This window comes from Lutra lutra, chromosome X, assembly GCF_902655055.1.
Source record: "Lutra lutra chromosome X, mLutLut1.2, whole genome shotgun sequence".
In the NCBI taxonomy this organism is placed as follows: Eukaryota; Metazoa; Chordata; class Mammalia; order Carnivora; family Mustelidae; genus Lutra; species Lutra lutra.
The window spans coordinates 67,723,529-67,737,030 of NC_062296.1; the positions used below are offsets into that span (position 1 = coordinate 67,723,529).

At 35.5% G+C, this 13,502-nt stretch overlaps 1 protein-coding gene across 1 annotated transcript in view; it reads right to left on the reverse strand.

Moving 5' to 3' along the window:
• The window catches only part of CFAP47 (cilia and flagella associated protein 47), a 544,336-nt gene that overhangs the window by 219,891 nt on the left and 310,943 nt on the right, over positions 1 to 13,502 (reverse strand). Inside the window, exon 47 of the mRNA XM_047716464.1 lies at positions 8,182 to 8,356. Coding sequence (XP_047572420.1) covers positions 8,182 to 8,356 — 175 coding nt within the window. The remainder of the gene's footprint in view (positions 1 to 8,181; positions 8,357 to 13,502) is intronic.

The window sequence follows — 13,502 nt, forward strand, 5'->3', positions numbered from 1 at the left end:
AGCCAAAACCAAGAGTCAACCACTCAGGCACCCCAAAAGAACAGTACTATCTTTTTTTTTTCTTGTTTTAAAGATTTTATTTGATTTTTGGCAGAGAGAGACACAGTGAGAGAGGGAACACAAGCAGGGGGAGTGGGAGAGGGAGAAGCAGGCTTCCCACTGAGCAGGGAGTCCAGGCAAAGCTCGATCCTAGGACCCTGGGAGCATGACCTGAGCCAAAGGCAGATGTCCAACGAATGAGCCAACCAGGTGCCCCAAGAACAGTATTTTCAACAAATGTTTCCAAGACCACTGGGACAGCCACATTCAAAAGAATGAAGTTAGACTCTTACCTCAAACAATATGCAAATATTAACTCAAAATGGGTAAAAGACCTAAATGTAAGGACTAAAGCTATAAAATTCTGAGAAGAAAATAGAGCTCAATCTTCATGCCCTCAAACTTGGCAATGGATTCTGAAATATGATATCAAAAGCAAGAATCATAATCAATAACAAAAACAGATCAATTAAAATTAAGAACTGTGCTTCAAAGAACAGTTTTAAGAGAGTGAAAAGACAACCCACAGAATGTAAGAAAATATTTGCAAGTCAAATATGTGATAAAGTATTATATCTAGAATATAGATAAAACACTTGCAAATCAATCAGAAAAAGACAAATCAAGTTAAAAAATGGGTAAAAGATCTGAATGGACATTTATACAAATGATATATAAGTAGCCAATAAGGACATGGAAAGAAGCTCAGCATGCTGAGGCACCAGGGAAATGCAAGTCAAAAGCATTTAAGATACCATTTCTACCACCAGGATAACTAAAATTAAAAAGTCAGATAATAAAGAGTGTTGTCAATGATGCGGGAATACTGGAACCCTCGCACACTGCTGGTGAAATGGAAAATGGTACAGCCTCTTTGGAAAACAGTCTGGTGGTTCCTCAAATGTTTAAACATAGTTAAACATGTGACACAACAGTTCTACTTACTGCTGTATATACCTAAGAAAAATGAAAACATATGTTCACCCAAAAATTTGCACAGAAACGTTTATTCACAGTAGGCAAAAGGTGGAAGTAACCCAAATGTTCATCAACGGATCAACAGAAAAACCAAACGCATTAGTCATACAATTGGCCATTAGAAGGAATGAAGTACGGATACATGATACAATGTGGGTAACTATGAAAACTTTCTGCTAAGTGAAAGAAGCCAGTTATAAAAATACCACAAACGACATGATTTTTCATATGAAATCTCCAAAATATGCAAATCTATGTAGAGAGAAAAATTAATGATTGCTTAAGGCTGGGGGGAGGGGTGGATGATAGGGAGTTGATAGATAAAGGGTACGGAGTTTCCTTTTGGGGTGACAGAAATGCTTTAAAATGGACTGTGGTAATGGTTACATGTATCTAAGCAATATACAGAAAACCACTGAATTATAAACTTTAAATAAATTGGTGAACTGGGCTGCCTGGGTGGCTCAGTGGGTTAGGCCTCTGCCTTCGGCTCGGGTCATGATCTCGGGGTCCTGGGATCGAGTCCCACATCGGGCTCTCTGCTGGGCAGGGAGCCTGCTTCCTCCTCCCCCTCTCTCTCTCTCTCTGCTTGCCTCTCTGCCTACTTGTAATCTCTCTCTGTCAAATAAATAAATAAATAAATAAATTGGTGAACTGCATGGTATGTGAACATCTTAAAGTTATTAAAAATAAAATACATAAATAAATACAAGAATAAAGCTTTAAGTATGAGTATAGATAAATATCCTCTTATTTTTCATTTGATGTAAATTCAAATTTATATCAGGTATTTATAAGACAAGTACTATCTTTTATGATTATGATTACAAGTCTTCTTGAAAGGTAGACTATAACAGAAACCATTACATTTATAATTAAATATAAACTTAAAGATTGCAGATAGAGAATACGTTCTTTACTTTTCCTAGTTTTTGTTCTTTTTGATCTTACGAGATTTAAATGTAGTATATGGATTACTGATTTCCTTCTGGAATTTAGTAACATTCTTTTATACAATGTAATCGGACTTGATGGTTTACAGTTGTGGCAATCCTATATGAGAAATGCATTTGAATTACATTTCTAAGTGAATTAAAGAAATTCTATTTCAAAAAGCTTTTGCAAATTTAAAAAAGATTTTACAAAAAAAAAAAAAAGACCTGTAACAAATATATCACTACAAGTTTAACTATATTTCTTTTGAGAAAAATGAACTAACAGCACATTTCTAGGATGAGGTGATTTGATGATGTGGGCAATAAAGTATAGAGGATTGCTTCAATTTAACTGTTTATTTATTTAAATATTTTATTTATTTATTTGACAGACAGAGACAATGAGAGAGGGAATACAAGTAGGGAGTGGGAGAGGGAGAAGCAGGCTTCCCACTAAGCAGAGAGCCTGATGCAGGGCTCGATCCCAGGACCCTGGGATCATGACCTGAGCCGAAGACAGATGCTTAACGACTGAGCCACCCAGGCACCCCTTAACTCAGTTTAATCATTAAACCCAACATTTTAATTGGTACTCTGTTAAATGAAATTTACTTTTATTCTATTTGAAATGCATTTATGGCTATGTAATGTAACTCAGAGATGTAGGGTTTATTTATCAAAGCAGTTAATAAATTTTAAGCAGAAATTTACTTTCGTATTTTTGTAATAATTGTGGAGTCTTATTTTCATACTGAAGGATAATTTAGCTATTACAATAATATATTTAATCCTTATAAAATGGATAGAACCACAGATAGTTTAGTTATTAATAATAAATTTTTAATATAGTTTATAATCACATTACATATTAAATAGATGCCATGGAAAGATTTAGTGAATATCTGTCACCTATTAGACCTGTAATTATTAGTAAATGTTAGAAAATTAAGAAAATTGGAATCAAATGGGAAAAGGTACAGGAGAACAGTGTTCCTACAATATACACTTCCAATATGTCTGCCACATATCCCTTGAGAGAGAACAAGACCCTGGGTCAATGTAAAATACTAGAAACTGAAGAGATACCCTTAGAAATGAAGGTTTTGAGCTCTGTGTAAGTTATCAGAAAAAAAATCAGCCTAGAGCATACTGCTTGAGTGTTCTTGTATATATTTTTCATGGAGCACACAAAACACACAGGATCCTCTATATTGGGGAGGTAATAAGTGTTACTAGATCTACAGGAGATTTCCTGTTTACCTGTACCCATCTGAGGTCCATAAAACTCTTCCTGTCCATAAACTTCAACATCCCCAGACCCACAAGCAGATGAAGTTCTAAGTCAAGACCTACAACCAGGTAAAAGTCTAGGTTTTATGAGGCCTGAGGCTTTTAAAATTTAGGGACCTTCTTCAAGAGAAAGAATATAAAATCACAAATATAAATCTAGGTACAGAGACTAAGAAGGGGGCATCAAAAAAGTAAAGAATCATAAAATTTATGTGTCTTTGGTAGTATAGTAAATCTGCCTCTGAAATCACTAAATGTTTCAGTAATATTTCATGGTCAAATTTAATAGTTCTAGTGCCTAGAGGTGACGTACTTTAAGGGTGACAGGACTAGAGTACAATTAATAGCCAATGTTTATTAGGTATATCATATAGCATTTAAATTCTTAGCATATGTTATCTCATTAAATTTGTACTTCATCAAGAAGAAAGAGATGTGATTACTTTTTCCATTTGTGAAGTACTGATGAAGACCTGAATCATTAACAGCGGGAGTAGAGAAGAGAAGGAAAAAAATTACAGAAAATTTGGAACTACAAGATGAATTGTAGGTATGAGCTCAAAAGAGTGAAGCTTCAAGCAGTATGCCCAGATTTCTAATATAAGAGACAGGGTGGATATATGTCCCACCAAATGGAAAGATAGAGATTATATTATAAGGAACAAATCAATGAAGAATAATAAAATATTCATTTTTAATCTGAGGGATAAATCTATTTGTATATCTACCTGCATATCTATATCTGTATCTATATCTATATTTATATCTATAGGTAGGCATGTCATATACCCCTGAATATCAAGTTGAAAACAGAAGGAAAAGGGTAGGAGTAAGGATAAAAGTTAGGGATGTTAATGGTAGTTTTAACTATGTGAGTGTACAGAATCTCCTATGGGATATATTAAAAGTAATATTCGCCCCAGTAAGACAAGTAGATCCTTGAAGATTCCCATATTGATAGAGTAAACAGAATAACTCATGAAAAGATTAAGAAGAAATCTTGTCAAGGGGATGGAGAAGAAATGCAGGGAACAAGGATGTAAAGCCCTATCTCAAATGTCTAGAATTGTGAGTAGATGCCCAATTATCCAGGTCAAATGCAAAAGAGATCCAACAAGGTGAAGACTGAGAATGGTCCATTGGATTTGGCAATTAGAAAGCAACTAGGCATTTTACTACAGTGGTAGAGCAAAAGCCAGATCTGAGAGGGTGAGAACAAGTCATGCAGGAATAGAAACTACAAATGAAGATAGCCCTACTCAGAAGTATGTTTGTCATGGGAAAGGTATAAATGTCTTTAGTTTCTGAAGCTTGAGAAAGTTTGAGAGGTGAAAGTGAAGGAACTACTCCCAAAGAAGAAGGAACTGTGATAACAAAGAGGTTTTCTGGGATAAGATAAAGGATACACACCACAAGGTTGATAGAGTAGATTCCTATTATTTGGAGATTGAGGGGGAGGTGGTAAGGAGGTTAAGGAAGAGTGTGTGCTCACATAGCCCCCTCTCCTCCATGACAGAGGTGACAAAGTCATTTGCCCAGTGGAGGTTGGAGACGGGAAAAAACTGGAGTAAAGAGGATGTTTGAGAAGGCTAAAAACCATGTGGAAAGGTTGCTGTGAGCCAAGCAAGGGTCCATGGATAAGCAAGTAGAAGGATCGATGCCTCAATGGGGTCTGAGAGAGAATCAGACAGAACTGGGAAAATTAAATGAGAAAAACTATAAAACCAGCTGTCACAGTGCTTTGCATATTGTTGGTGCTCAAAAAATATTAGACCTACTCTAGTCCATTAACAACAAAGGAGTCACAGAATCTTTGAGATATATGAGGTGAGACAAGTAATGTCTTTTCGTTGGGAAAATGTCCAGCGTGTACATCTGTCACATCTGTGGAGACAGATGCAGCTACTTGTGTGCACACGCACTTTGTCTACAGCCTCATTTCCTTCTGTTGAAAGCATTATAATGTTAAATGGTGGGATGGAAAAGATAATACCTTCCTAAATGATGGAGCTAAAATAAATACAGATTTAAGTAGATTATTTCAAATAATTATAGTAATAGCTATGGTTAACCAGAAATGTAGAAGTTTCATTAGGAATTTCAAAAAGGTAAAAAGACTGATTGGCAACTTTAGTATGAATGGGTAGAAGACAGCCACTTTTCAATACCTCATAACTAGTGCCTTCTCCTGACATTAGAACTTCAATAGATTATAAGAATGTCCCACTTACACCCCTTTCTTGCAATTAGCAGGAATACTGGGCTATCTCTCCTTCTCCAGATAAATACTTATCATTTCTTCCTCTCTCCATGCCACCTATAGAGAAAAAGAATGAAAGGAAGGAAGGAAGGAAGAAAGAAAGAAATGAAAAAAGAAAAGAAAATATTTACGGGCACCTGGCTGGTTCAGTTGGTAGAGCATGTGACTTGTGATCTCGGGGTTGTGAGTTTGAGCCCCACACTGGGTGTAGAGATTACTTTTTAAAAAAATCTTTTTAAAAAGACCCCAGGGGCACCTGAGTGGCTCGGTGGGTTAATCCTCTGCCTTCAGCTCAGGTCATGATCCCAGGGTCCTGGGATCGAGCCCTGCAACAGGCTCTCTGCTCAGCAGGGAGCCTGCTCCCCCGCCCCCCGCCTGCCTCTCCGCCTACTTGTCATCTCTCTCTGTCAAATAAATAAATAAAATTAAATTTAAAAAAAAAGACCCCAAAATTTATTCCTATGTTACTATATTGATTGCTAGGAATTTGTGGTTCTCTTCAAAGTGGCTTATATCACAAAGATAAGCTTTTTTTTTCCCACAAAGATAAGCTTCTTAAATGCTTAACTCTACTATTCTTTCTCTCAAATTCCAATAGAATGTTATTTATTAAACTTAAATAGCATATGTTCCTTTCCTTTTCATTAATCAAGCCCACTGCTTAACAATAGAATGTACACTGCACTGTTTAGGCTATATATTTTATGTAACCTGCTATGATCCTGAGTTAGAATATTCTGATTTTGTAAACTTAATTTATTTAAATGTATGCTGAAGGAAGTGGATACAGAAACCTGGGCTGCAAGACTCTTCTATAAAGTCAACTGCATAGAAAATCAAGTTAGGAACCATGATATGCAAATTATATTTTAAAACTTTTGTGCATGATCTTTTAAAATTTACAGCTCTATTTTTCTTAATTCTCACAATAATCTTCTTACTGAAATGGAGAGTTCACAATTGATATGAAAGAAAAATATTAGCCTTTGAAAATTATTTGAGCGGAAGACTTTTCAATATAGATAACTTCATACTTGTTTATAATTAAAGAGCACCTTAATATGCCAATTTTAATCATTTTACCCAAAGGAATTGATTCTCAAGAATGTTAAGTGAACAGGTGAATAAGTGAATTGTTTGGACTGGGAATCCTAGCTGGGCTTATAATACACACAACTTTATCCAGTTAACTCAAAGGGGTTAAAAAATTATCATTATAAAATCTTCATTTAAACATTTAATAGTATAATGAAAAGCCAGAGGCAATAAAGATTAAAAAAAAAAAAGACAACAACTTAAGAGCTGTCACCAGCTTGACAGGTGATGAGTTAAATATACCCTCACAGTTGTTGGACGGACTTAAGCTTTTCTGTTTATTATTTTGATTTTGAATGTTTAGACAAGGCACCTACTCTCTAGTTTGTCCTAGGCTTCATCATCCTTCTTGCCTTAGACCAGATCTAATTCATAAATCCTTATTACCTGCTTGACCACTTAGCATTTGAATCTGAGATCTCAGATCTCCTACGAAGGTAAAATGAACAGATTACCCTGTAACCTTATCATCTGTAACCACCTATTCAGATTTAGAAACATTTTATATTTATATATATATATATATATATATATATATATATATATATATATCTTTTTTTAAAGATTTTATTTATTTGACAGAGAGAGAGAGAGGGAACACAAGCATGGGGAGTAAGAGTGGGAGAAGCAGACTCCCCACCAAGCAGGGAGCCCGATGCGGGACTCTATCCCAGGATCCCGGGATCATGACCTGAGCCAAAGGCAGACACTTAATGACTGAGCCACCCAGGTGCCCCTGAAACATTATATGTTTAACACAAAGCCTCAGGAAAAGAACACAGGAAGATGTAACAAAATGTAAGTTAGCAACAATATAAAGTAGAATCCATGACGCTTGAGTTATGATACATTGTGGGAATATCCCTAGCAAAGAAATTACAATCCTAATGCTATCTGCTAGCTGGTGAGCTTGGAAAGAAGTGAAATGAAAACTAATCTTGGATACTTTAAATTATTTTGTCACATTGTTTATATCTTATTGCTTATATTTGACATTGTAAATTTATTAATATTCTATTTAATCTGGGTTAGTCCTTCCTATTTACAATCACAGAATAAAAAGGTACCTGGAGATGAAGAGTAAGTATTCAAATATTAAAGACCCTAGTCCAGATCGGAGATAAATTACTCATAAATAACACACTGTCTCCTCTGATATGCTATTGCCACCAACAGCCCTCCTATCCTTTAAAGCTAGCCTGAACCTCAACTCCAGCACAATTTCTGTAACCAATTTCACTGTCACAGCAAGACCTTACCTTTCTCAAAGATCACTTAACAGTCTTTATCAGACAACTACTCTTTAAGAAGGAGTAATAACAGGTCTACAAATTCAAGTACCAGTAACTTAGCACTTAAATTTAGTATATAATTTAGATTACTGTGCTATAGTATGGTGATTATTTATAATGCAAAATATTCAATAATTGATATTTATGTACACTGAACTAATACATTTAGTATATTACAAACATTTAATTATATTACAAACATCCTATTAGTAGAGAGAATCTCTTTTAAATTTTAGTATTTCACAGGGCCTGGGACAGAGCTAGATATTGCAGTTGACATGTTACTGATTACCTCTTTTATTTGCAGGTTTAATTTCTTGCGACGGGGTCAATTTAGCTTGAGTTTCTGGAACCTGAGGAATGTAGATTTTCTTGGGGATATCAAAATGTTCTGGAAGGCTCAGTTCTGCTGTGTATAAAATGGACTTAGGCTTCTTTAGCTTTGAAGTATTAAATAGTGTACAAGTCTGAAAATAAACAAAGAGTAAAACTGGAATGTAATTCTCTTAGCTTTTACCCCCAAAACACACATAAAAAAAGCATTATTATGTATTTAGAGTCCACATTTGGAAAAAAATCCACCAAGGGATTGAATTTGTTCATTTCTTTAGACACATTACTTTTTGATTGGTGGAAGATGGCACTAACATGTTTTACAGAATCAGTGGAATCATCCTTTATTAGCAGATGCTCAATATCCCATTCTGTAATCCTTTCAGTGCTGAGGAATTCATTCCTTCAGGGAAAAACCAATTCCACTGGTAAATAGCACTGAGAAAGTACTTCCCTCCTTCAGCTGATCCCTGTGTTCCTCAACATCTAACCCATCAGTTCCAGCTCTTATCAGAAGCACAGTGAGTCTCCTCTCTTTTCCTAATGACAATTTTGTGACAATGACAATGACAATTTTAATGACAATGTATGTGTATGTGTATTTACATTTATATGTATAAAATTAGGTCCTGCCCTTCCATAGACATGCAAACGTACCTTTCATTTAAAATTTTTTTTTCTCCTTCCTTCCATCCCAAACATACCCTTTAAATAGGTTTGATACGTTTAGTCCCTTCAACCACTACTTACTTAATGTGGGTTACAACCACTCACCATCATACAAACTGCTTTGTAAGACATAATTTAGTTCAATATTGTCCTTCTTAAAATGGAACACTGAAGAGAAAGTGTGAAGTGTGAAACAAGTGTGAAGCAAGCAATGCAAAGCACAGAGGTGGGAAATCTTTTATTTTTAGCTGGATGCTCTATCACTAACCACACAGTAAAGCCCAAGGGTTAGACCACGGATTCTTGAAGGCAGACGGCCTACATTTATAACCCAACTCTAAGTAAGCTTGGCCAGGCTATTAAGCAAAGCTACAAAGTCTTCATTTGTAAAATATGGGCAATAATCATACACACTGCCAAACTGTAGCTTGAATATTTAAAGTGAAAACAAAATCCAGATCCTTGGAACATATTTTGAGTACTCAAATAAATGTTGGCTATTATATAATTACTGTCATCATCAACTTGACTGTGGTCACAGTATCATTACTCAACAAAAAGAAATGTTGGTGCCATTATTTTCTCATTCACTGGGTTTGTTATCCACAAAATCCACAAGGATTTTTTTTCCACAAAGGAACATTTTTCAACTACTTCATTTTGGTAATTAAAATCACATAAATTAAAAAACTTAAATTAATTTACATTTATCATTGCTTGTGGTTGGTTCATTTTTCTAGTCACTACAAACAATTTATCTATTCACATCAGCAACCACCTCTTTAACCTAAATGTATACGATCTGCCTTCTTATCCTCCAATATCATTAGGTCATGATATATTGACATAGACCCTCTTCTTAGCCAAACTCTAGTCAGGCTTCTCCAAGCCCTCTTCTCAAGGAAGCCTCAACCTTGGCCTACAGTAACTGCAGATTTTCAGCACAAGTGGTTTTACCTACCCCCTTCCCCCCCCCCCCCACACACACTAAGAGACTTGAACAAGTGCTGACTTAATTTCTAACAGCTCAAGGCCATATCCCTAGTATGGTTCCAGTTCCCCTTAAAGTGTCTACCTGAGAGAGCTCAATGCTGTCAAGAGAATGTACTGTTTGTTCCAGCCAAAAGCCAGTGACAGGCAGATAGGCCCCTAAACTCCCTCTTATTAGAGCAGTTACTTTAGAAAGCTTGCTATTATAAATCCTTTCTCTCCCCCTCTTTTTTCCTTCCACTCCCCACTCAACCCACCCTCCCCCTCTTTCTCTCTCCTTTTTAAGATGTAAGTTTTATGCCACACAGAAATGTCTTCTCAAGGACTTCAGAATGCAGACATTCAAGGAAATAACGATCCCAGCAGGTAGGTACCCTGTTCTAACTTGCATCACTACCTCTGATCATAAAGATCACAGAAGTTTGTTTCTCCTGCAGATAAGCATCAATTAACAAATCCAGATCCTCACACTAACCCACCCCCTCCCACTTAAAAATGTCCACTTCCCTGATTCTGCTCATTATTTTTAAGTTCCCAGTTCATTATTCCTCCTTACTTTCTCATCCTCCTTTTAAAATGCCCAGTTCCTCCTCTACAAATACCAGTTTAGTTCATGCTGGATCCTTCTCCTTATTGCAACAGTTACTGAATAAAGGTAATCCTTATGGCTGAAACTCGTATCCAGCTCTGTTCATCTTCAACAGTATCAATAGGATTGCTTCATGATTTAAAGTGCCCTTAAATTATACAAATACAAAAACCATTTTCTTTACTCTTCTGAAGCCTCACAAAGGAGATCTTTTAGGCTTCCTTTATTAAACATATTAAGTTTCAAAATTTCAATGATTTTTCCCATCATTTATCCCAGAATATATAGCATGGCTTTTAAAACATAAACTGGGCAAGTTAATAGGAAATAGAAGGAAAATACCCTGTAAATTCTGGATCTGTCCAGTATCACTGAGTATATCATTAGAGTTGATTTATTAATGGCCAGAAGAATATGAATTCAGTAAATGAGTGCTAAGTGCTGAAGTGTCTGAAACTCATGCTCCTGACAAAAGATCCTGTCTCTTGCAGTATAAAGTAGATACATCATATTGCTATTACTCTACAAATGTTTCAAAAATTCAAATTCCACATGGTTGTGTACAAAAAAAAATTAGATGTGTCACTTTTCTTTGATAGAAAAATGATTACACTTATCCAATCAGATCGATTTCAAGGATGATTTTAGATTTTGTTACATAGTTATTTTATGCTATAACTCGGTATTCCAGACTTTCATTTATTCCATTATACAATTTCATGTTAGTAGACTAAGGAGGGGACATATGGTCTGAAGACTATGCAGGAGAAGGAAAAGAGTAATGGATGAGGGGGGCAAAAACCTGGGTCCATCTCTATTCTGTCACGAATCAGTCGTGTGACCTTGGGCTATCATCTGACTATTTTGGGGTCTTGGTTTGCAGGGCTCTAAGTGTAAGAGGTTGGACTATGTGTCGCTGAGTGTCTCTGATTTCTTTTCTCAGCTTTAAAATATAATGATGTCTCTACCATGATCTGGGCTCTAATTGCTACCCTTGACATAAGTCTTTTTATGAATCAGTCATTTCATTTTTTGTATTATAAGTATAATTCTTATTATGTATTATAAGTATAATTCTGAAATAATTTGGACAAGTGCACATAAAAACACATTGGAAAAAAAGGTGTAAAATACTATCCAAGGAGAGAGTACTTTAAAAATTAATCTTGTTTACTGTTACAAAAATTATCAACATTATTATATTTCAAGAGTACATTGATAATTGCACTTGAAAAGAACCTTTTACGATTAGATATATATGAGCACAATAAGTTGCATCTGTGAGTTCTGATTTGCTACAACTAGTTTTCCTAAACAGGCACATTCAACCCTTCTATAGTTACCTCGTGTATTTGGAAAGTTTTTGCTGAAATCAAAAAATGTACGATATTCACAGAATTCAAAGACAATAATAATCTTCAGGTAAAAAAAACTTATAATCTCTAAATTTGGAGACTACTTAAAACATTTCAATTTTAATTTTAAAGAAGCCAAGGTTTTTTCATAAATTATGATGATGATTGTTTTTGTTGCTGTTATTTCCACCAACCAGTCAAGAAGTAGACACACACAAACAGATACCCATCCTGCAAATGTGGGAGGTAAACAAGGATAAGTAAACAAGACGACTGTGACTGTGAAAAATCAGGCTATGAGGCAAGCTGGATAGACATGAAGACCTCAGGTTTAAAGTGTCATTTGTTTGTTCGGGCACATGTTCAATTCAATTAAACAGTGATGGAGCACCTGTCACACAGAAGACAATAAGGGCTAAAAACACATAACAAAGATTTTTCATTTCTAGGCATTCACAATCCTAGAGGAACAGGGAAATATAAAGATAAATATTATACAAAACATAATTTGCAAATACAATAATAAACACAAAGAGCGTGCTGGATTCTGGAGACAGTTAAAAAGAAGGGAGAAAAATAGAAACTGTATACATGCATAAATAATAGAAAGGCGATCCACTGACAAAATCCATCTCCCTCCAGCATTTCTCATTTAAATAAAATGTTTTGATAAGGGCTAAGAATGAAGAAAATAATTTTTTAATTTTTTTAAGATTTATTTATTTATTTGAAAGAGAGAGCAGCGGGGAGGGGCAAAGGGAGAGGGAGACAGAGAATCTCCAGCAGACTCCCCACTGAGCACGGAGCCTGACCCCATGATCCTGAGATCACAACTTGAGCCAAAATCAAGAGTCAAATGTTTAACCAACTGAGCTGCCCAGGTGTCCCTGAAGAAAAAAATTAAAAGGAATGGAGAGTATACTATGATACGGTTAAAGTTTGAAAAGGCTACATATCAAACATTTCTATTGTAATACTATACTGAAAGTTGAACAAAAACCTTCACAAATTCATTGCTCCATCACAGAAGTAAGCATGTTGGAATGAGCTAAAGAGAGCCATTAGCTTTCTGAATGCATAGAGTAGATGGGTCAGTCCAGAAGGCATCAGAGCCTTGGACCTTAATATTTTTGAACTAATCAGAACTTAAAAGTCCAGTTCATCCACAAAATATCATCATTTAAAGTTAGGGATCTGTGCTTGACTGTACTGATTCTCACATTCTAACAAAAAAATAAATCATCCCTACAATGCTGAGTAAGGTAATATATGAAGGTCAATCTCAAACAAGGATGAAAACATTTACCATTTGTTCCTACACTGATCAAAGATTTAGTGACTCCCTTCGGCATAGTACACTTTTCTAGGCACTGGTGATATGAGCAGTAACTAAACAAATACTTTCTCACAAATTCCCTTGCTGGAGACAGACAATGAGTAAACAATTATTCTCAGGTGACAAATGCTATCTACAGACAAAGTTGAAGGAAATACAGGATTTGCAAAGGGTCTCGTAGAGGTAAGCAATGCTTTTTAAAATTACATAATTTGAAAAAATACAAAAAAATATAAGCATAACCTCATTGGTAGCATTCTAGCAGGCCTAAAGTAATTGAGGGAAATAGTGTCTAATATCTAGGGAAAATTAACCACAGAAGTGTACAAGGCATGGGCAGC